General features: G+C 42.9%; 1 protein-coding gene across 3 annotated transcripts in view; it reads right to left on the bottom strand.

Annotated features, from left to right (window-relative positions):
• Positions 1–16,601: 16,601 nt before the first annotated feature.
• FBXL7 (F-box and leucine rich repeat protein 7) overlaps positions 16,602–24,944 on the bottom strand; it is a 187,054-nt gene continuing 178,711 nt past the window's right edge. For all 3 annotated transcript variants that reach the window (XM_061449242.1, XM_061449244.1, XM_061449243.1), the window contains 2 exons: positions 23,561–24,172; positions 16,602–19,691 (listed from right to left, as the gene is read on the bottom strand). In XM_061449242.1, the coding sequence (XP_061305226.1) occupies positions 18,955–19,691; positions 23,561–24,172 (1,349 nt within the window). In that variant the 3' untranslated portion in view covers positions 16,602–18,954. The remainder of the gene's footprint in view (positions 19,692–23,560; positions 24,173–24,944) is intronic.

Here is a 24,944-nt window from a genome sequence, read left to right as displayed (position 1 = left end):
AAGGAAAAAATCATCTGGATTTTACAAAGAAAACCAAGAGCCTGTAGCATTTTATCTTTTGCCAGCCTGGGCCTCTCTGCTTACATGGAGTTTCTTTCGAACCAAGCTGCCATTTGCTCTTCCAGAGTTTTGTTTTTCCTTTCATCCTGTTCAACTCAAATTCTCAAGTGGTTTCACAATGGCAAAACAGCTCTACTCAGCCAAAGTGGAGTACAGCCAAAATGCACAGATAAAGACATTTTCAGATGAGCTGGGGAAATTCATTATGTTGAAGGTACATCATTATTTTCAGTAGCATTCGGTAAAGCAAAGCAGGCAGTAGGTAATTATTAATTATAGAAACATCAGCACTTTGGCTCCTCTGTGCAACCTTTCCTCCACTACTTTAGTATGTTGTTGCTTTGCAGTCGTGCTTGCTCTGGGCTACAAGTCTCAGACCTATGCTGTACATACTATCTCAGCATTGGAAGTGATGCAGAAGTTTCCTCTGCAAAACTAAAGCAGGAGATGCTGCTGTTGTACAAAAGCAAGCAATAATACTATTTTAACCCAGAGCACTGAGAATGCTACAACCCAGAGAGCAGAAATGTGTTATGATTAAATACTCTCTTCCATTTCTGTTAAATAGAATCCATTCTCACTTACAGTCTCACCTTTCCTTGGTCTCATCTGCAAGTCAGATAAATTAGCCTTAATGGTATCTGTAAAAGGAGATAACTGTACTTATGTGTAAGCAGTCACTTATTTGCCCTCTTCTGCAGTGTAAAGTCCACAGATCAATGCCAGTGAATATCTTACCACTGTTCAAAGAATGAATTAGAGCAGAAGAGAGAAATGTTCCAGAGGAGGGGTTAGATTTTTCTGGAGAGCCTTCATTAAATCACAGTATATTTAAAGTTTAATTTATAGAGGACAGAGTAATATAGAAATCCAACTGTAGGAACCTGAGCTCAGAGCCAGACTCTGACTCTGACCATGAGAAAAAAAGAACAGAAGCATCTCATGCAAGTTTCCCTATGGTTGGCTAGTGGTTTTGGAGGAAGCTAAAGGATTAAAATACCTGAATCTAGAAGATCATAATGGTGGCATATACCAAGGAAAAAGGCCACTTTCCATAGTGACAAACAGGGCAGAACTCTGGCTTATTTTAACCCAGAAAATGATCCCATGTGGTTTACTTGGTAAAAACCATGTCAGACATCTCTAAGTGTCAGAGAGAACATCAGCTGTCCCTCTTGCAATGAGTTCAGGTCTCAACAACTTTTTACCAAGCAACAATTGTAAATAGCCAGTGATATGTACACCAGCTACTTTGGGACAATTGCGTTATGTCAATTATACAGTGCTTTTTAGGCTGTTTCAGACTCCTTACATTAATTCTTTAGAAGACAAAATTGTTAAACCTAGACTGTAATTGCTATTCTGGCATTGAAAGTCTATTCTCTCATGCACAGTGGTCAGAGAGTGATTTGGTGAGCTCATGTTTTAGTAGAGGAATAGACAAACTAGTGGACAGCAAGAGATAACAATGTCTTTTGAGTAGCTGTGCTGCATCCTGCCTCCCCTGTCCCTGTAAAGCAGCTGTTCTAAACAGATATTTGGGTACTGGCTAGTTTAGATACGAGCTTTGAAACAGGTGATCGTGGAATGGTCAATTTTCCACAAAGGGGCCCTTTTTATTGATATTATTTCTGAACCAAAGTCTTTGCAATTTGCAAGAAGATCAGGTTATTTGATGATCAAGGCGTTCTGTATGAAATCTGGGCTGGACTTCCAGTGTACATCTGTTTACCCTTGAAATCCAAAATAAAATCTGACCTCAATAAACCACTATGTCCTACACATTCCCCAGTCTTTTTGTTTGAAAAGAAGAATTGGATCACTTAGCAGCTGTAACAAAAACTATAGGAGCAACATAGTGAAGCAACACCAGATGACGTGGTGCATAAAGTAAAAGCAAGCATATGTGTGCTGAGCTGCTGCATAATACAGGAACTGGAATCTAATGTAGTCGATTTAGACTTTCTCAAGTCACAGCAGGATTGTCTCATTTAAGACACAGAATGCAGTCTCCATCATCATAAAAAGGGGAGGACAAGGGTTTTTTTGGTTATTCTTTTCAAATGATGCTTCTGGATGATAGCTGTGTGTGCTCTTTCCATTGTAGGAGCTCAAGGGTAAGCAGTGATGAAAAGACCTGTAAGAAAACCAGCTCCCCTCTCCCCTGCATCCTGGCTTCCTTTTGCACATCGATACTGATGTGCGCATTTCAGAAGTAGGCAAACTGATATCCAATTTGTCCGATAAATGTTTCCTTCTCTAGAGCCCAATGTAATTGAATATTGGGTACATAAGCAATTCCACTATCTAAATTGCATACAATTTGTTCTTTAAAGAAAAAAAATTGATTCAATTCTGCTGTTGTGCGATGCCCTCTTTGATTTAGGTTAATTAAGCCAGTGCCATTAGTTACACAGGGAGGGATTTTTTCTGCCTGGAACAAGCAGGGCTGGGACATTTGGGCCTTGTATTTTCTTGGGATGATCAGTGAGAAACGTAAAATCACAAAGGCAGTTAGTGCTTGTCTGCTGTGATTGAACTTAGCTTGACAGCTGGCCAGCCTAATGGTAAATGTGCTAATCACGATAAAAGCAGTGCAATTAATCAGAGAAGGCAAGGACATGGTGTTAACAGCGCCTAAAGCAAGCAGAGGAAACCTTCCTGCATTACAATAGGTACTTTTTTTCCCTTGGGAGCTTTTGGGATACCTATTATGGAAATGTTTACTTCAGTAACACTAGGGGGGAAATGGTGCAGTGACGTTGCTAATGGTTATAGCCTTGATGTTTTACAGGGTAAGCAAGCAGTTATCTGTACAGCAGGACAGCAGTAAAAGTATTTCCTACCTCTTCTGTGATGAGTCTCATAAGAAAACTTACACCAGAAAAGAATACACAACATAATCCAGAAACTGGCCTACAAAGCAAGGAAAGACCTTTTCTCATTAAAGTCAGAGTGAATTGCATAAGGCTAATAATTAGGAGATACTTTTTGGTCAGCTGTAAAAATCCATGGAGTTAAAAGGATTGCTGCTAAAGCACAAGAGCTTCCTTCTAATGCTTCAGGTGAAAAGCTACCACTTTCAAGCCTTGGCTACTTGCCAGGTTTTTAGCTTTATTTTCAGTAGAAATACATTATCTACTTAAAAGAAGGAAAATCCTCTTGAAACAAAGGCCTGGGAAGCTTCAGTTCAGTATCCAACTCTTGGGCATGTCAGCAGTGTGCTCGGAGAAATAGCTGGATGGAAACGCAATGCATGCTTCAGCCCTCCCAAAGCCAAATTCTGGCTTGGCCCCTCCATGTATATGTAGAATCCTGCTCTGTGACTGAGACGTGGCTGGTGGAAGGCCACCTGCAACACCATCAGGCTGGCCAGTGAAGAGTTGAACAGGGAAGAGAAGCAGCACAGTCTCCTAGGACAGGGGCATGGGCAGGGTGTATGCCTGTTCTTGGAGCAGCTGGCTCTACACAGCTGGCACAGCACTGCCTAGGGGAGGATGTGGGTTGAAAACAGAATATCCTATGTGCATTCAATGATGCTAACTCTAGATCTTGCTGTCCGGGCTACAAGGACACTGACCTAATACATCCGGGTTTTTCCTGCAAAACAATTGCACAGGCTGAGACAGAGCAAATTTACAGCAGTGTTTCATGTTTCACCTGGAGTCACTGGATCTTAGGTTCATAGTAACCTGTTTGCCAAGCTGTGGAAGGATTCCCCTGTGAAGAGATCATTGATATGGATTCATAGCCTCTCAGACCCAAAAGAATAATTTTCACAAACCAGGTGAGTATCCTGCAAATCCCAAACTGCAAAATGCACGTCCGTATGTGGGGACCTTGAACAAAATCTCATCTCTCTTTCATTAACAAAGAACTGAGAAACAAGTAAATCCCAATAAGGGCATCCAGCATGGTGAAGCACAGGACCCTTCACTAGCTGATGACAGAAATAACAGGCAACAGCTATGGATTGGATGTCTCTGTCCTCAGAAACAAAACACTGCTGTTTCCATAACAGCAGAAGAGACCCCAGCTATCAGTGAGCCATGTTTCTCCCTTGCCAAACAGAGGGATTTCACTTAGCCATATATTAACTCAGAGGATGACAGCTCACAGACAAATTACATGAAGTAATAACAAAAGTTACAGGGAACTGCCAGCTGGATTGTCATGAACAAGAGCTGTGAGAAAATGTTCACCCTGATAGGCACTGCCAGCAGCATCAACAGTCAGCCACTCTCCCACTGTAAAGCTATCTAGAAACTACTGCTGCTGCCACCAAGTGACATTGGGCAGACTCGGCCACAGCAGGGGACACGTGCAGAAGACATGTTCGTTCTGACAGGTGCAACAACAAATGCCCACGCTTTGTGTGTGGCAACAGCAAATTAAGAAGGAGTGGGAATGGGGATGGAGAGGTAGCAGCATGCACAACACGGGCACACACACACGCAGAGCCACTTACAGAAGCTTTCCCAGTTTGCTCACACACATGAAGTGTTCAGATGATAACCTGTACTAACAGTGGTTCCAGCCAAGCCATAAAGGTGTGGTAACTTAACATCAGAGAAAACAAATCCTTACCCACCAGTATCTCTGCTTCTGTGCCTGGCTTGCTTTGCTCACTACTTGAACATCGATCCAGAAAGATAATTTTTGTGTGTGGGTTTTGCAAGCTATGCATTTTAGCAACACGGTAACTCACAATGCATTCAGAAAAGGAGAAACCCTGAGGGTTTTCATCTTCTTCTTCCCAGAATGTGATGTCTCGGCCAGGATGCTGGTCCTTTTCCCGCAGATGGAGCCCTTGCTCAAGCGAGGTGTGCGTTGGCTGAACCCCAGGCCCGGGAAAGCCAGTCTGCTGCCGAGTCGGGTTTCAGCTGCTCATTCCCTAGGTCTTATCAGATTGTGATTTTTTTTTTCACTCCGGGAGATTTATGAGCTGGGTTTATAAGAAAATTCCAGGAGAAGCCAGGATGGTGGGGAAGCATGGAGTGGGACCAGCAGCTCACTGCTGGGCTAAGAGGGGATCGGGATCACAGAGGGGCTTGAGAAGATATTAAAAGTAATTATTGGTGTTTTTTTTTTGTCTGGGTTTTTTTGTTTGTTTTCATTTGTTTGTTTTCTTCCAGGAGAAGGTCCCATTCTGCAGGAACCTGTAAAATCTGACAGCATTTTGACCCCATTTTCTGCCATTGTGACTAGCAGTTGACCTTTCTGCAGGACTCATTTATGGATCACTGTGATCTTGCCCTGATGAAGTGTGTGCTACAGTTTGCTACCCATACAAAAGGAATGAGAGAGGTTGAGCATGGCAAGCCATGTCTCCTGGAAGGAGCCAACACAAATCTGCAAATTCCATTTTCCCCTAAAACACTGCAGGTTTCAAATTTTGTTTTATCCTGAACTAGGAGAAAACAATATTAAAAGTGTTCACGGAGCAGAGCTGTACACCCAAATGAATCATGCTAAAACCTGTAAAATGATACATGCTGATGAGCTCCAAATGTTTTCTTTGGAAGCTGCTATAATTTCATTGACTTGATTTTAACTGTTTTTGTTCAAACAGCAAATTGAAGACATTTCTGAAGGGAAGCTGGTCAGGAGACAGGTCAGACTCGGAAGGACAGGAATGTAACACAGGTTTTATCCAACCCAGAATGAAAAGCCCAGCATCTAAAAAATGTTTTAGGATTGTTTTGAAACTGTTTTCATTCTGTGTCATTAAAACTGATCTCATTTCACAATTTTGGGGAATTAAATAGTTTGATCTAAAGAATTTTTGCAAGAAACAAATCCAGCAATATGTTTGATCCCGAAGCACCACATTTCTTGGCTACCAGTGCAGCAGAGAACTTAGATTATAATACTGAGGCAGATGTTATCAATAATCGTAGGCCAAGAAATAACTACATGTCTCAGTATGAGAGAGTCCTCTGTGTTTTGAGTCTGGTCGGGCTATGAGGAAACACAGCATTCCAGTAAAATCAAGAGCTGTGACATTAACTAATGTCACTACTCAGGAAACACGATGAAGATGGGTGCATGTACTGAATACCCAGCTTTCACACTGGGTGAGCAATGAAGTCAGAGTCCCCACAGTTGTGAAACTGTGTGTAATACTCCACAAATATTGAGTTATTTATGACACAGGACCACAAACTCGTCATTGATCTGGAACTGAACCTCCCAGGGTTTCACCTGAACCTTGTGTTGAGTGAATCTGATGAAAACCATGTGCTCCTTTTCATCCAGGAAGAAAGAGTTCAAAGGGACCGCTGCGTGCCAATACACCTTCAGCAGAGGAAAGGCTGTTCAGACTGCAAGGACCTGCACAAGGACCACTGTTTCGAGGCAGCAGGTCTTTGGAAGAAGTCTCCCTTGCTCTCAGAGGTGCTGTCTTTCTCAGCAAGACACAGGCAGCAGAAGGCCTTCAGACCATCTTTGCAAAATGAAAGAAATATAAGTGGTAGAATCTAATTTTCAAACCTGACACAAACACATAGGAGCCATGCACCAATAGTACTTATTTTATCTGTTATGTTTGCTATTTGGCATTTCAAATATAAGGCATCTTGTCATGGATGACATAATTTTTCCTAGTAATTTAAACTTTCCAGAGTGCACTGTTACAGGAGCTCCAGCTTTTAATTTAACACTGTTGTGAAAATATGTGGCTTTATTTAGGGTAATTTCAGCTACTTAACTGAAAAAGAAATTTGACCACCTTGTTCATAAAGAAAATTTACTTTTATTGGAAAGGATGAAGAAATGGGAAGATGGGAAATTTCCTCTGCAAAATAAACCTATCAACACCTCCTTCTTACAAAATAAACCACGATAATCTTTCTGCATGTCATGAGGATAGAAAAAGCATCCCTACCTTTTTATTTAAATAGGCACGGTTGCCTAGCAACCAGAGCTGACATTGCCTTTGATGACTATCACAAACACGGCGATTCAGCACAAACATTTAGGATTTTCAGACGAATCGTTCACCTTGGATAATGATGCAGGATGACTCCTCTACAGGAAAACATTCATGTGCAAAGCAAAAGTAAATCAATTTCATGCTGCCATCAGCAGCCATATTTTTCCAACCTTTACTTGCAAAGGATCTATCAACTGTTGCAGCTACTGAAAAAAAACCCTAACCAAAACATTTTGGGGATAACTTTCAGCACTTAATAGTCTGAAATCATGGAAAGTAAGGCTCTAGCTCCTCTTTTATACATGCAGTTACTGGTTTATGGTAAAAATCTTCCTAGTTTGGCCTTCTGACGGAAAAGTAAAAAAATCAAAATGAAGGATTTCTGAGAGACCTTCAGGGCATCTGCTAGGTAGAGAGAAAATATGCTGATTTTAAATGAAAATGAAGCAGGTAGGGTGAGAAGGCCACTGCAGAAGCAGGGGAGATGAGGAAGTAAAAAACAAAATCACTAAAGCAAAAATACCTAGGGAACAAACAGATGAACAGAAACTACTCGATAGCACATTATTTAGTGTTGAAGAGCAGGGAGCAGTGCAAATTGTCATTGACTTGTAGAATATAAGGCAGGAAAAGAATCCCAGGACAACACTTGTAACATCTTGAAGCATCTGGATATGCTGCAAAGAGATGTTATGCAGCCACTTGTAGCAATGGTCCCTTAGCCCTGGAGCTTGCACTATGGTCTCAGCTTCAAAAACTCAGCTTTGCTTCAGATCTTCATCCCTGCCTCCCTCTGCTTGACACTCACAAAAGTGGACAAAAGGGGGGAAGAAGGGGACACTGAGCCCTCCTGGAGGTCCCTAGTTAGGGAATGAGCTAGGGTTCTCCCAAACTAGGCTCTGGGGCTCAAGGCCAGAAGTCAGACAGGCACTGCAGGTCTTGCTGGACACCTCATCCCTTGTATTGCCCTTGAGAAGGCACACCGAGCTATGCACCATTCCCTGTGTAGGGCTGGAGAGGAGCCCAAATGTATTTGCAAAGTGTAACTGGTGCATGTTACTTCCCATGACTCCAGGGCCCAACATGAGGCGCTGTTTCTTCAGCAGCTAAATGACAGAACCAAAAGCAGAGCAGGGCTGTATCCTCACAGCTGTTTTAGGCATAGGGATTTCCTCAGTGATTCCTAGTCTGTAACTCAGCATCCCCTCCCCTTCAGCTGGGGATGGAGCCAGTGATGCAGCTTGAGGTGACTTCTTCCTTCAGATCCCAGAAAGGGGCTTAGAGACCTTTGGCAAAGCCCAGGCAGTAAGAGCTAAGATGTCCCACATCTTTTCTTTTAAACATCAGAAACATTTTGTATTTGAAAAGGAAGTCCAAATTATCCTTTATAGAAAAATAAATATTTGCACAAAATTGCAGCAGCCAGCATTATAAAATCATCATACCTTCACATGACAGCCTTTTCTATACTTGCCTGCATAGTCAATCATTTGTGGTTTATTTTTGTGTGTGTTTGTGGCCCAGGGAACAGCTTCTCTGACCTTAACCACAAACATCTGCCTTGTAACTTTCAGAAGCATCTTTGCCTCAGTAAGGTCAACTAAAGGCATTTGAGCTGCCTCATGGCATCTGCCTGGCCTCCCTCTGCCCAAGTCTTCCTTGGGGACTGTTTCATCCCTGCCAGCCTTCTGCAGATGACTTGGATACCCCTGCACATCTCTAATGGTATCCAGTACCCAAGTTTTGAAAACTAAATTGAGCCTTTGATCTAACACTTTTCCTGAAACTCCTACTCCAATAAGGAACAAATGTAGACCTGCAAATGTGCCAGGAATCCACAAACATGGGGACTCCTTCACAGTGACAGGTCTCCTGCAAACTGCTGCTCTACATTGCTATGATTTTTCCAGTATGAGTCTACATTTGCATCAGTCTGTAAGGGTATTACAGGAAGAACACCTCATTAAAAAAAGGCAGGCTGAGATTATGCAGCAAGGAGTAGTTATTGATGACCTAGAGAAGACCCAGAATATGTCTAAATAGCAGTAGTATTGTTTCTACCTTTTGATCACACACTGTGCACTAAGGGGCAAATTGAGCAATGCTCTAAAAGTCATGAAGTACTGCAGCACTGTTGACAAATTCTACGCAGAAAATTAAGTCCAGAATAATTTCAAATACTGTCTCAGTACTCTAAGGTCAGCAAAGTAATTCTGCATGCCCCCTTTTCCCCTCATTTTTGGGTTTAAGTGGGTGACTTCAGATATGTGCAGAGCAAGGACTTTACCCTTTCGTAGCATTACAGTTCCCTCCTCCCCGTTTGCTTTTAGGTGCTGCCAATGCTCTGTGCCCTACAGAACAGCACCTGGAGCAGCTAAACGTGCTTCCCTCAGAAGGGAATGATTAGAAAAAGATACAATTCCCCATATTCTTGGCTCTGTTTTTAACTTAGTTTGACAATGGTCTTGTTTTTCCAACTTTTCTCCAGGTTTTCCTAAAACTAATATTAAAGAGTTAAGTTCTCCACCAGTCAAGTCTTGGTCCAGTTGTTCATTTGAGTGAGTGCAATCGGGGCATTTGTCTGGAAACCTGGGTGTACTTTAACATCCAGCCGTGAAGAGAATGGGACTCATTTTTTCCAATCTTGGCAAGATGAGCACTCTTAAATCAAAACAACTTAGTCATATTATGAAAGCTGAGACCCTTGCTGGTTTATATTCCTCGCTGTGTTTGGGTATTTGTGTGGGCCCAGCGCCAGAAGTAGGCAAAGGGTTAGAATAAGCAGAGAAGAGATTTTGCAGTGCTGATCAGGACAGCATTTCTGCCTCCTCCAGATGAGTCTGGGAATCACGGCCCCCGGGAACTGCTGCTTAGTGATGGTACAGTTTGTACCAGATCTGTGTTCACTGGTCATGGTCTGGTTTCCAGGCATCTAAAGGAGACTGGATTTTGATGTCAAGCATCAGAGCCTGTTGTTTGAATACTGCTGAATACGTGACTGAGCAGTCAACTGCCCTCCTACAGCCTTTTGCATCTGAAATGATCACAAAAACTAACAGACGCTTTTAAAAATTAATAAAGGGCAGCAGAGAGGCTTAAACTTCTCTGGCTGAGCAGATGCTACAAGCAAATTCTGATTGATTACAAAGATGCAGCACAGCCATATTAAAGAAATTCGGAATTTTCTTATTTACCAAATTCTTCCTGTAGATGAGGAGCGAGAGAGATCTGAAGAAGCAGCATATCTCCGTGACCAGCTTCCTGACTTGCAGGAGTGGAGGGAGCGCAAAATGCTCTCCTTACCCTGCTCCTTATCTTCCAAATACAGACGCTTATGTTGCAGCCTGCAGCAATAGGGCCTAAATAGGCAGGGTACCAAGTCCCCAGCAAAATTTCAAATGCCTATCCCTGTGAGAGTCAATGGGATGTTAGCTCCTGGAAACTTTGGGGTTTCCACTCCGGAGCATAAGGATTTTAGAGAAGAGGGTGCCAAGAAATATTTAATTTGGAGGACCTTGAGCAACTCTGACCAACAGCACCGCAAGCAAGGAGCATGTGCTCTGTGTCAAGAATCATCTGAGACAAACATCAAAATAGGAGAAAAGCTGCTGACAAACAGTTTGTGTAGCTGAACAGTATGTCTGAGTGCAGCCAGAAAACAGATGCCTAGAGAAAAGCACAAGCATAAAGCAAGCATATTTCCCCAGCATGTCCTGCCAGCCTCCAACACTTTGTGCCTCAGGCGTTTCCCAAGCCAGAGATTGTCTGTTGTATTTAATAGCTGCACACAGACTTCTCCGCAAACTCATCCAGTCTCTTCTTAAACGCTGTGAACATTTAGAATCTGCAACACCCTGTGGTAAGAGTCCAAGGCTTTAGCACCTGGCAAACAAAGAACTACTTTAATTTGCTGTGGATCTTTTACCTGAAGGCCTAACTTGATGCCTTCTAACTTTTTTGTTTTGTAGCTAGTAGTCATAGTAAACATTCAATCCCCTTATCCCTTAAACCATCCATGACACAGTGACCTTTGTTATACCCATTATATCCCACCTTAGGTTTTCCAGATGAAGCATCCTAATCCACACTTTGATGCCAAACACAGAATCCATCCTTGAACTTTATCTGGTGCCCCAGCACCCCAGCCTGACAGGTCCCTCCATGTATTGTTGGGCCCATGGGAGGACTTCTTGTAGAAAAGTTCTGTTAATTCTTCTCTACCACCACATTTATCCATGTGCTCAGTATATGCAATCTTCATGATAACTTTCAATTTACCTTTCAGCTTCACAGGGTTATAGTTGACTCCTGTGGGAGGAAATACCTTTTAAGCAAGGGAGTACACATTACCATTTCCAGTCCAGCTTTCAGCTCCAAATTCCTTTACTCTCTTTGTTGGTCATTTTGATGCAACTTTCCCTTGCTTTTTCTTATTCTTTGGCAAGGGAAGGAAAGGCTGCTTTACCATGCTCTTAGATTTAACCTGCCAGAAGTTTATGAGCTCCAAAGTTCAGGCTGCAAAGCTCTCTTGTGCCTTCATCAATTTGCCTTACAAAAAAGTAAACCAACTTTCAGAAATCAGACAGATGAAGTGCCTCCCTGCTCCTTCCGTTCCCCAGCTATGCTGCTCTGCTGTTACTGTCATACTCCAGGCACTTCCTTGCTTGCTTGAGCTTTCCCTTTCTTCTGGGCCCTGGGAAGTGCAGCAGATCCCACCCCAGTGACACCGCTGCTGCCCTGCCAGTGTGAAAGAGAGGTTTTTGTGATGAGCATAACACAAGGAAAGCAAAAGGGAAAGGCAACCGCATTTCAGAGAGAACACCATCAAGGATTCAAGTTTCATCAGGCAGAGAAGCTGCCAGCCTGAGTGGGGAGATGGTAGCAGTGCAGATGATACCTTGCTGCCAGATCCCACTGAGAGAGGGCCCTTGGGATGTCCCCCAGCCTGTCAGCTGGGGATAGAGAGGGGAAAGGATGGCAGTTCAGGGGGGATTAAAAAGTAAACCACCAAAACTTACTTGTCACCTGGGGTACAGACACAGAGAGAGAAGGTTTGGGTCATTTCTGAATACAACACCATTACTGGAATATAACGCCAGAGAGGAGAAAAAACAACATAATCCTGCCCCAGCAGTGTCCTGCTATGTGATGAGTGATGACCTGCTATGACATGCTATAAGTCACCAGCAGATCAGTCCTATATTGACAATAAGTGAAAGCTGTTGTGGCTCATGATAGATGTATACCTGATTTTCTACTATGCTACTTTGACAAAGAGGATATTAATGATTTGATTATGTGCCGCCCCCCCCCCCCCAGCCGAGTCATCTTGTAGTTCCACATATCACTAGAAGAGCACGCATCAGAAAGTATCTCATTTACTGGTGTGCACGCATGGACTTTTCACCTCCACAGAGAAACGTGAGGCAGATTTGGCCACTAAGTGGTCACTGACTTGTAGTCAATTTCCTCAGTCCATCACCTGGACTGCCTGCCAAGTAAATGGCCTTACTCATCCTGTTAATATCCATAATTTGTATTATCCATAACAGTGTAGACAGAAGACCTCAGACTCTTGCAGGAGCTTGGGTAACTCTGAGGGCAGAAGAGAAAAGGAAAGGACAGTATGGAGAAAAGGTTGCAGCTCTACTACCCTCGCCAAAGCAGGTGTTGAAGAGTTTGCTCCTGTAACTGATGCTGAATAAAATAGGAGATGCAATTAAGGAAAGAATCACTACAAAAGTATTGACACAACTGTGGTTCAGTATTTTCAGACCCTCCAGCAGCAGATCTCACACATGAGGTCTGAGCTCTGACAACTTGTTATGTGTCACACATATGTGTTATTTTCTTTCCATGCTGAAGTACAGGGAGCCACTCTGCAGTGTCACGTTACAAGACACATCAACAACAGTAGTATCATGAGATACATGACCATTGAGTAATCAAGTACAGTATAATCCAAGTCCAGAAGTAAGCTCTATTCTTCAAAGTATCATCACAGCATACAATAAACCAGGGACAGCCAGAGCAAAATCTAGGTCTCAGCAAAATGTGATTTGTTATTAATAAATATATAGAAATGTCTTTTTCATTTGTCCTGATAATGAAAATTTTATTTTTCATTTAGGGCATAAAGATGTGAAAACACTTGATAAGGCAGCTTATAAACAATAAACTAACTACACTCACTTTTTATAGCTAGGAACTAATTATTTTCTAAAGCTGTGATGTCTCTCTGCTGAGGCAATCGTGTGAATGGAGTACATTGAAGAAGTAACAGAAACTTCTCAAGAATGGCCATTTACTGGATTTAAAAAAAAAAAATCATTGTAGGAGCCATCAAAGACAGACAAAGAAACATGAAACTGTTAAAAAGCATCAAATCCCTTTTTTATTCTCTCTCATCTTTGAGGATGACTTTTTCCATCTCTACCATCTATGTCAGCTTGAAGCTACAGCATGCAGTGCTTCTTTATAAAACAAAGGAAAATTAATATATTCTAACCCAAAGAACACATCTTTAGTGCTGGAAGGAATGGTTAAGATTGCTGTTCCACATTAAATGTATCAGCGTCATTTATAAAAGCTCAGAGGGTTAATTTTTTCGAAGTTCCCACCTTCTGGTCCCTCTCATTCTCTCTTTGGTGACTGCTTAGTAACTTACATTGGTTTAATTTGAAATATCTCTGGCCAACTGGATTGTTGCACTCATAATATATATATATATATGTAATTGTACAAGTACAGCCTACTTGGAAAAGATTTCCATTAACTAGTTTCAATCTGAGACGCACCTCTGTGATTGTCCAGAGGACAAAGGAAAAATGACCCAACATTTCTCTCCAGTTTTTAAAGACAAAAATAGAGGGAAAACCTGCTCTGAAGCATACAGCTGCACAGCAGGGGTGTGTGAAAATAAAAATCCCCCAGCTATTTTATGGAGAAAGCTGATTTAATCTCTTTAATAGCATGCAGTAATGCTGCTCACTTAAATGTATTTTTCTCTAAGCTAAGTTTGAATTCTGATGTCTACTGCCTGGCAGTAACTTGAACCTCTCATTATGATTATGCCCTTTAACAGCCATCAAAAGGGCATGAATTTGGCTCCATGCTGATGCCTGCACCTTAGCAAAGCTGAACAGTTGGTGTTGCTGAAATACAGAGACAAAGGAAGAAGAGATGTTACAAACCTGCCTTGCATTGCTCTTCTCAGTAGACTGCCTCGCACAAAGGTGTCAAGGCAGGAACAAGACACAGATGTTGACATTGTCTCAGGCCTCCGTATACATTTGCTGGTAAAGGCGGAAGTTCTGCCTGTAAAGATTCTCTGTCTTCACAAAATATAAAAAGGGTAGATATCAAACGCACTAAATGCAAAATTACAATTTCATTTTTAAGGGCTGTTTCAAATTGAAGACATCCTCACTGAAACAGTTTGTTAGCCTTTCTCAAAGGCTTTGCCAAGAGAGTGTACTGTATTAACATGATGTTTAGTTAATTTTCTTCAGGTTTCTGCTCCTGTCCCAGACTTCATTCTTCAGTACTTACTCTTTCTCTGGCCCAGCTCTCCCTGTCCAACAAGTCATACAAACCCACCTCTTAACACCAGACCCAGTTTCTTTGCTAAAATCAAACTCTTCTCACCTCAGTCCCAGTCCCACTTGCCCAAGAAACTTCCTTCATCCTTCTTCTCGTCCCAGTTCCCAAAACCCCACCTTTCCACTCTTCCCTGTCTTCCAGGCAGTTTGCATATAATTCAGGTCATCTCCTATTTCACACTGCCAGAGTGATAAACACCTTTCAGCTTTGCCAAATCTCAGCCTTGCCAGACTACAAGTCCTGAGATCTAAACGTGCCCCTTTTCTCCCTGGTTGTGGAGTTGGAGATGTTCAAAGACATGTAACATAGCTAACTTTGGGCGAATTTTAGCAGGGAGTTCAGTAAGACACATCCTTGTCCCATAGCTGACCTCCTGGCAAGGCTCAGGCTTTCACTCTGAAGGCCTTAGAGGAGATGAAGAGCAATGGACCATTTTCAAAGGAAAGGTCACGAGGAGTTTAACATGAGCAAAATGACATTTTCTCCTAGCTTTATTTACAGAACCAGATGAACATTTCCACTAACATTTTCAAAGCCCAGCTTGGGAATCCTCAGCACGAATAGCTAAATTGACAAAATCAGAAAAAACCAAGAGCAGGTTACTTTCCTGGGTAACACTATGGGAAGAGAAGCCATGCATCAATTCTGTCAGAGAACTTTTCCCCTTTAAATGAACACTAGCAGCCACTCTGCAGTCCAAATGGTCACGGCATTTCTTTTTAATGAGAGTTTGGACCAGCTTCAAGTTTAGTGCTAAAATTAGGTCTTTTACTAAATCAGGTTTTTAATTTCCCAGTTCAAAGGCTAGCAGTTTTCAGAAACCACATAAGCTGCTACTGAAGGCTACAGTCTGGACCACAGTTCTGAGCTCAAGACACCCAACAGAAGCTGTTCTGCATTTTGTAGGAAGCCAGATGAGCATAGCTCAAGAAGGAAAAAGTGTCACACTTCACAACAATCTTGTGCTGATAATGGGGAAAATACAGTTCCACATTTCGTGAAAGCCAAGGAATGAGAAAGATGAATACTGAGACACAGAGCTTTAGCTACCATTGCAGTGCATGGTAGTTTAGAGGCGCCTTTTCTAAGAGACCTTCCTCTACAGGACACAAGTTCTTCCAAAGACATAAACAACATGCCAGCCTGACTGATGTGATTCATCACTGCTTTCTTTGATGAGATCACCGCATGCTGTTGCAGAGCAGAATAAGCCTCACTGCCTGAGCCTGAATTTTATGGTTCAAGAATCAACAATGTTTTTGTTCAGGAAATTTATAATCTTTGCCAACCCCAAACTGGAATCAAGACACATCAGTCACATGTTGCAACCTTTCCAGCAAACTCAGCTCCACATGCACTATCTCAGTTTTCTTTTCTGGCCATGTCATTTTGCAAGTAGACATCAGGAAAAAGGTTAAAAGTCAAAACAGGCAAGCTGTATCAATAAGTTAAATTCAGATTTTCTTGAAATAAGTAGCAGTCTCAGAGTGCCAACTCAGATCATGTAAGACCGTGAGCATTAAAGATGTTTGGCTCAGAAGAACTGCCTTTATTCATTTTCCACCAGTGCCCCCTTGAGTGGGGCTTTTTTTGAGCATTCAAAAGGCAACACTGCAGTAAAAAGTGCTCTACCTTTCAGGCATTTAATTTGACTTTTCACATTAAATATGTTAACTTGCCGTTAAACCAATGCAGAGGCCCTCCTGAAATTTTATACATGTGCTTTCTATATACTGTTTTTTCTTTTACTTTCACTTCCAGTTACTGATTATGTTTCAGGTCAAAAAGGTCCACATGCGGAAAATAAAAATTTAAAGAGACAGATAGGCAAGGTCATAATCTATAGCAAAGATATTTTGTTTCCTTTTTCATATAGTCATCCACCTACCTGATGTGCTGATGTGCTCATGCACCTACCTTCCAAGAAAAGTTTTACAAGTATTTAATCTTCCCTTTTTCACCAGAAGTTAATCAATTAGTGCAAATGACGATGCATGCTCATCAGTTACCAATATATTGCTTTATTTCTTGGTAGCAAATTAAGGCTTTATAGTGAGATTTGTACAGTACAGGCCAATTTAAACATTAGAAACCTTAAAAACCATGTAGCACTATTCACTCAATTTAGCATAGCCAGAAAAGTAGCTTTTTTTTTTTTTAATAAAGAGTTAAATGTTACTAATGAGGCCTTGTATTTCATGAGTGCAAATGGCTCAAAATCCCACCATCCTCAGGAACTGGTTTAACATTTAACTATCCTCGGGGCCATTTTGAGATAAAGAGACAAACAGAGAGTATAGCTGGCTCGGATAAAATATACTGTACTACTTGCTGGAGAAGAATCTCTACTTTTAAAAATACAGAAAGGAAAACCAAAATGACATTCACTGGCCAAAGGATGGTATCACCCCCTATTAGTCACTGGCCAATAGTAGCAATGACAAATTCATTTTCCATGGCCCTGTTTGCTTTAGTACAATGTGATTTATAATTCAGAGTTGATGACATCCTGCATGTTAAGAAACTCAGAACTGGAGGAACGTACATAAGTTATAGGACTTTGTGCAACAGTAGGACAAGTTCCCTCTGCAGGGACATGTCCAAACCATTGCTTTTCTGTAATTTGAGAGAGCATTGCTACAAGTATTTCCTCAGCAGTTATGTATTTTTCTCCAGCATATGGATTTTCACTTCATATCAATGATTTTATTAGTGTTGTCTGGAGATGATGGAACTACTGCTTATGAAAACCAGACACGGTGCTTCCCTTCTTACGTTCTCTACTGAGACGTTTATAGTGCTTGAGCTGAACGTATGAATTCACCTGTCAGTCAGGCGCAGGGGGCCTGCCTGAAAATATCATCACCCCTAGCATGTCTGGCTTTCAGATCTGATTATTACATGTGAAAACGCAGAGAAATGGCTGCCAAGAAATTGTGAAGAAAGTAACTATGAAATGACCACACGCTCTGGGGAAAGAGGCAATGAGATGTGGGAACCTCCAAACCACTCTTGCTCTTCCATGAGCAATTCAATGAACAGGAATGACCACGAGAGTACAAGGGGCTCCCAGTGTCACAGGGCAACAAAAGTGTTTTAATTCCTTTTTGAACAGCAGCTGTTTCTCCAGCCTAAGGGAACACACACAGTCAAGGTTCACAAAATCTAGATCTAAAGTGACTAACACTCTAAGCCCCTCTGTCCCCAGGGGTGTCATCTAACGTCAGGCTAACATCTTTGAAGTCTCGAGATCAGCCTTCTATCCTTTGAAATGGAAGGCCACAGGAAAGGGTAGGGTTTTTCTGTGTATTAAGGCACATACTAAATTTACCTCAACTCATGTGACTGGTTTGCTAAGGGAGAGTTCACTGCAGTGGTGCCATGGCTGCTGAAGACATACAGCGAAGGAACAAAGACAGACTTTCTGGTGGCAGCCACGCAGCACAGCAATTGGGATTGCCCTGTGCAAGCTGCTCCAGCATGCCTCAGAGAGGCCCCAGTATACTACAGTGCTATCTCATCTTGTTGCAGAATTACAGCAGCTTCCCAGGCTGATTGCTGGCTATTCCCTTTGTCAGGCCACCAATACCTCCGCTGGTTTCCTTCACTCAGGCAAATGTCATTGCTTATCAGACCCAGAAGTCCCTATCTGCTACCAGAGGGTGGCACTACACATGCAGGAGAGGGCAGATTTAGAAATGAAGGCAATCAGTGATGATGCACAAGTGACCTGGAGGTGGACTTTCCAAGAGAATCCATGCATGGGTATCCAGATTCACTCAGCAATGTGCTCAGAAATGGCCAGCAGGTCGTATTCTGCCTCGATCAAGTATATTTAAGAACATTACCCAGTATTTCCTGAGGGATTAAAATGGATGGCTACCAAAGACAAACTACTTGGAGACAAGAGGATGCTTAATCAGCCATATTGGAAGAAGTTGGGGAACACAGACACATATTGCATAGTCAGCTTCATGAGCACAGCTGGAATTCAGATGTATTTGACATAGCTTAGTAGCATTTCCAAAGGAGGGATTATGTGCTATTTCCTTTGGAGGTAGCTACTGTAGCCTGGGACAAGATCATGGCTGTAATGGAAATGGCACCCCACAGGGGATGCTGAGCACTCATTGCTTTTGCATTTAGGCAGCCTCTCCATGGAGACCCAACACACCTTGAAAAGTGATCGTACAAAAAGCAAACAAAATAGTCCTCTAGAAACCCCACTCACCCACAACATACAAGAAAAGCTGACTCCCGTGAGCTATGGAAAAGACAGCATTACTGAATATGGGAGCGTGTGTTTATACATCAGTGTTTTTAATACTGCATTGTAATGACAGGTGTGGGGTGTCCTTTCAGAAGAAGGCAGGGTTGGTGTGCTCTATAATACAGCGCTTGCAATGTCGTTTAACAAATCGCAGAGCATCCACAGAGACATCACAGTCCTGCACGTTCAACATCTGCAGGTCAAAACAGTTGGCAGCTACAATCTGCAGGCCCTGCCCAGTGATGCTCTCACATGATTTCAGGCTCAGGCGCTTCAGGTTGAAGCAGTTGAGGGCTAGAAACTCCAGGCCGGTGTCTGAGACCAGAGGGCACTTGCCAATATCTAGTGATTTGAGTTTTGTGCAATTTTTGGCGAGGTACTCCACACCATGGTCCGTGATGCCCTCGCAGCCCCGCGCGTTGAGGTAGCGCAGCTTGCTGCAGTATTTGGCTATGTAACGGATGCCCACGTCTGTGATCCGGCCGCAGTGAGCGATGCTAAGGTACCGGAGGCGCGACTCCAGCTTGGCAATCTCCCGCATGCCGAAGTCACTGACAAAGCGGCAGTCACTCACGCTCAGTTCCTTAATGGACGTGCAGTAAATCATCAGGTAGCGGAGACCCTCATCGGTGATGCGGACGCAGCGGCGCAGGTACAGGTGGGTCAGTTGAGTGCAGTGAGCGGCAATGGTGTGCAGTCCTTCGTCCTCGAGGACGAAGCAGTCTGTCATGTCCAAATAGCGGATGGAGATTTGTTTCCCATGTAAAGGAGACAGCTTGATGGAGGCTTCGCGAGTCAGACTGATGCATGTTACTTTGGAGCAGCCTAAGTGGAAAAACATGGCAAATTTAAGCAAGCAGTAAAATCGTACAGCAAGGTGGGCATAAAATTGCATGCTGGATGCGATGAAGGTATCTTCATGTTGCAAGAGCAGAGTCATCCTGACTGACTAGTCTGGATTTGCTGTGATATGTCCCTGCACCAGAAAAAATAACAAACTCCATTGGAGCCAGTGAGGTTGCTTTGGGATTTTGAGCACCAGCAAAGTGACAGACCAATTTTATCCATATCCCAAATGCAAAAGGATGGTCCTAGATTTATCTGGGGACAGTCTATGATCTGTTTCTGCAATATAAACCCAGTGACAAATTGAGAAAATGGTACTACGTGACAACAGTCAGAGGCAGTCATTGCTGACTGGCTGAGTCTTTAAACCAGCATCAGAGGCTCTTTCACCATCCAACCCCATTATAAAAAAGACAGACCCCACCCACCCTCCAAAAAGCATTTGGAGGACAGATGTGAGTCCTGCATTCTGGGAAGGATGTAAAACTATGGCAAGACTATGTGCCTGCAGAAGGGTGGAGATTTGGGTAACATAAGGAGAATAGGGAGAGTCAGCAGGAGTCAACAGACTGGTAGGGGCATGGGAGGACATGGATGCAGAAAAGGACTGTTGCATGTGAGAAAGCCTGCCCATGAATGGAGGTGACTAGAGGACAAACACCAGACCTTGCAAGGGAAGATAAAGAGCTAGACTGAAGGGAAAAACACGCTGACAGACTTCCCTCCCCCCCCCCCCCCTTCCCTTTTAAGCTCCACTCTGTGCATGGTGGTGAATGAAAGCTTTTTTACTTGGAAAGTGCTGTTTCTGCTGCACTGCAAACTGGCAGTCTCGGGCTTCTGAAGGGGAATTCTCTTCTGTGCCAAGCTTAGCTGGGCACACTGTATTAGCATGGCTAGAAACAGCCGCAAGGAAGAATGGAGGGAAGATTTGCTAGAGACCAAGGCCTAATAGTTTTAGCCATAAATGTCTAATCAGACAAATTCTGCAGCTTATGTCTAAAGAGGTCCTCTCAGGTAGGGCTAAAAAGTTTTTTTGGCTAAGTGAGAAGGAAGGGAGCACGAGGCTGAGGAGAATGTTCTGTCTGCTAAGGAACCAAGAAGGGGGAGCGCTTTAATGACTGAAATTAAAAAGTGAATGGGTCAGAAGTCTTACAGCAGGGTTGCAGTCACATACATCAGTGTGTAATCAATGTTTTGACAAGCTCAGTATTGACTTGTCTAGTTACTGTGACTACACTGTAAAACATTTCATGGGAAGGATATTCAAAATGGTTTCACCAGAAAAAGTTTGTGTTGATACAGAACTGCCTGATATTTAGGCAAAATGACAGGTTCCTGTGTCTGCAACGACTTTTCTGTCCTAAATAATAGAAAATGTAAAAACAAAACCTTGTAACAGGATTTTCCATAAAGGATAACTGATTTTAAAAGGGAGGAGAAACCTCCAAACAGATTGAAAAAAAATGTTGGCCAGCATGTTAGATAATAACTTGCAGTCAAGCTCAACCAGCTTCTAGAGATATCTCAGACCTGGCCACAAAGTGGATGCTGAAAATGACAGAACTTACATTGTGGAAAACTCTTAAAGTTAATATGAACATCTGGTTTTGACATTAAAGATTTTGATACATTACTGCTGCCAAGTAACCATCCAAAAGGGAGAGGGATTCAGCTAGATACACAACTGCGAACTGGGTTTTAATTAACTAGCTACAATTATAGCATCATCCCCCAGCACGTGTACCCAACTTCTCTTGCTCAGTATGAAACCGAACCAGGGAACCACTTCAGAGTGGTTTGAGAACTGCTTGAGTGTGTAGGTGCAAGACTTGTCCTCCTAACTGCAGACAGAAGGAGGGAAAAAGGGAATCCTGCTTCCAAAACATCCTCCAAAATTACTCACAGCAGAATGAAAAAATGTGCACTCAAAACAAGACCCCAGAGATCAATTACCTTCAGTTCATATGCATGTGCATGCAGCAAAAGCCGTCTGAACCCAAACACCCTGACTTCTGAGCATGATCAAACCCAGGATTTTTCCCTTGCCAGCTCCAAAACGAAAAGTCAACTTAGAAAAACATGAGACTAAATTTGCTTTCCTGTCCTGTTGATGAGATAGAATTCAAGGAAGACAGGTATTTTACTTGCCTTCTACACACTTTGGACCAAACTGATGAGATCTTAGGGACAGACATCATCTCCCAGTTCTGAAAGTAACTGGCCTGGGGAAACCACAAGTGAAGATTGACCCTAAAGGAACCTATTTCAAGATCTGGCACAATCTTTTCATTTTCCCTGCTTTTGAAAAAAGCCACCTTTAGCATACAGGATATCTATCAGTAGGAGCTGTGGACTAAAGCATTTTCAGCCATTCAGGTACCCTCAGGATGTCAATTAATAGACTGGTGGGCCAAAGCAGTTCACCTCAGCAATTCTACTTGTCCTGTTTCTCCAGGTCCAGGATGTTTGAGCCCCTCAACTCTTCATGCCACCCTAGAGGGTGTAGTAAGAAAAGCATAAATATGACAGGGATAGAGACAGCCTTCAAAGTCATGTGCAGTTCTAGGTCTTAACCACACAGGCACATACATTTTCTCCTGGAGAGTCTTCAACCTGAATGTAAGGGTGGAAACCCAGAACTAATGTCAATATGTACTGACAATAAGTAATTCATATGCAAGGACATTGTGAATAGACTTGCAGAGACTCCTTACGACCTGGCTGTTTCAGAGACCAATCACAAAAAGTTAATAATTTGGACATTGCTACTTGGTTTGATGCCTTCCGTGACATTCTGACATCCTAGGAATATTAGCTGAAGGGTAAATCAGTTAAAAATAAAATAAAAGGCAGAAAAAAGAAAGCAAATCCGTGTACACCAGATAGGCAGCCTTGGAAAAATCAGTTTATCTGGGTACCAGTAACTCAATAGCATTGCTTCCTCTCCCCACTTTATCCTGCTTGTTGCTATTAACACCTCTGCAATAACAAATCTAGTCCAGCTGATTAATAACAACATTAGACAGATAACAAGTGAGATCACAAAATAATACTGAATATAACATTTACCCCAGTGTTCTGCTTGGCTGCATCCTTTCCATTAAGTGACAGCCTATTTGCAGGGAAATTCTGTGTGGCTTACCTTGGGAAAAAATGCTTTTTTTTTTGCCAGAGCAGGTCTGAGGGAAATAGCCTAAAACATTTCTGCTGATCTAAACAGCTGCAGTGAATCATGATAACTGGGAGAAAGGAAAAGGAGAAAGCCACTAAGCAAATATATAAGAAAAAAAAAGGAGTCTAAGCTAGCTAAGTCTCATTAAAATAGCAATGGAAGCAAGGGGACCTTGAAGTTAGGGATGACGATATTCATACCCAGACAAAAGCCTAGCATTGATTCTGAGCTCCTTCTTAAGTCACTTATCAGATTGCAGAAATATGTATTATGCATATATATAATCTGCTTATGAATCATATATATATGTGAAAAATATAAAACAAGTTTTACTGAAGTAACTCTCCTTCACCATACGATGTAGCACTGACTGTAACATGGGCCCCTGTAAGGGTGCTTTGTGCAAAATCCATAAGAAGTACTTGTGCTGTTTGAAAGGGCCATCTCTATTAGCTCTGCTCCATCAGTGGAAGTCTGGCCACTCAAGAAGTGCTGCTGGCATTTGGGGCATTTCGATTCTAGCGGTGCCTGTCTCATCAGTGCTGTGTTAGGAGACTGGCATTCCTACTTCAAAAGGCAACACAGAAAGGGAAAGTGTGCAGTTGTGGGGCCAGGGGCTTGACAAGCATGAGGCTTTTAGAATCAGAGGCATCTGTATTGAAATATTTCCTGTTACCTGACACATCCAGGTGTTCCAGGTTTGGGCACAGTGACACGACATCAAAGACTGCCTCATTGGAGATGTTGTAACATCCTGACACCTCCAGCCTTCTCAGTTCTGGACAGCACTGGGCAATGGTGTAGAGTCCTCTGTCTGTGAGCCGCCTGCAGCCACTAACAATTACCGTCTCCAACATGAGACATACGTTGGGTGTATCCTGACAAAGCCTCCGGGTCAGCACTTTAAGAGCCCTGTCTACGTTGATTGTCTCGCCGGTCAGGCGAATAGTCCTCCAAAGCCGAGGGTCCCAGGCAAGGTTATACCAGCGGCGGCACACACGGGCACAGCGGCACAGCTGGTTGGTGGGCAGGAAGGAGAATATCTGGATCATGGAGTGGTCAGGCAGTCGGTCTATATTGGCCTGTTCCTTCTGGTGCTTGGATGCCAGTCGGATGAGAGGATGTGTGAGACGGGTTGGAGGCGGCGAGTGGACCATGGCAACTGTTTCCCCAGTGACTGAGGATGAAGACGTTGATGACCCCCTGCCATTTTGGAAACCAGGGGAATTCGGAGGAAATATTAATGCTGGACTGGGTGTGCTGAGCGTCCGCATGCTCAGGTCGGAGTCTGTAAGACAAAACACATTATTTCAGTAAGCTGTGGACAGACACAGAGCTCCCTGCACAGCACAGTGCCCCACTAGCCAGCTTGTTAATGGAACATGATGGGCTTTGGGGTTTGTTGGGGGTTAAGCAGTCATCTTTACTCTGAAAGTAAGGAAATGTATATTTCAAAATCTATCATATACTCTGACAACACTGTTCACCTTAATGTTGGGCACACAACAGAGATGTACCCCTAGCTACGCTGCCAGAGCCATGCTAGCAAAGAAGAGGCTGCACATCTGAGCCCTGTAATGAAGAAGAGACAATGGAAGTTCAGTAGCCTTAATTCTTTATACTCCCAAGTAAATACTGCAAGAAATGTGTATATTTGAGTCACAGGCTTTTTTGAGTAACTGCCCATACTCTTGGCACTACCCAGGCATCTGTTAGATATTAGGAGAGGAATACTGCGGTCCTTCACTTCTCAGCTCCTTCAGCCATTCAGTGGGAGGCCAAAGAAAGGCTCACAAGACAAATGCTACTTCTTTCACCAGACCTAGGCAGATAGGTGTGGTTTAAGCCCAGCCGGTAACTCAGAACCACTCAGCCGCTCACAAAAAGCACAACCCCGTGCACTTATTTTCATTGTGTCATGAAAGATGTTAATTTTTATTCATGCAAACTGGGACGAAGCAGCTCAACCAAAGGCCCAGTCCGCAATTCTTGAAGGGGAGGTTGCTGTGCCTTTTCATGTGCACTCAGGAGGCACTCCTTTCCAATGGATGAAAGTGAGA

The sequence above is a fragment of the Pezoporus flaviventris genome, unplaced genomic scaffold (genome assembly GCF_033815535.1).
Source record: "Pezoporus flaviventris isolate CSIRO_AGI_PZ_B2104156 unplaced genomic scaffold, CSIRO_AGI_Pfla_v1 ptg000007l, whole genome shotgun sequence".
Taxonomy (NCBI): domain Eukaryota; kingdom Metazoa; phylum Chordata; class Aves; order Psittaciformes; family Psittacidae; genus Pezoporus; species Pezoporus flaviventris.
The sequence above is the reverse complement of the archived record's forward strand: the minus strand, read 5'-3'. Positions and strand labels throughout refer to the sequence as shown.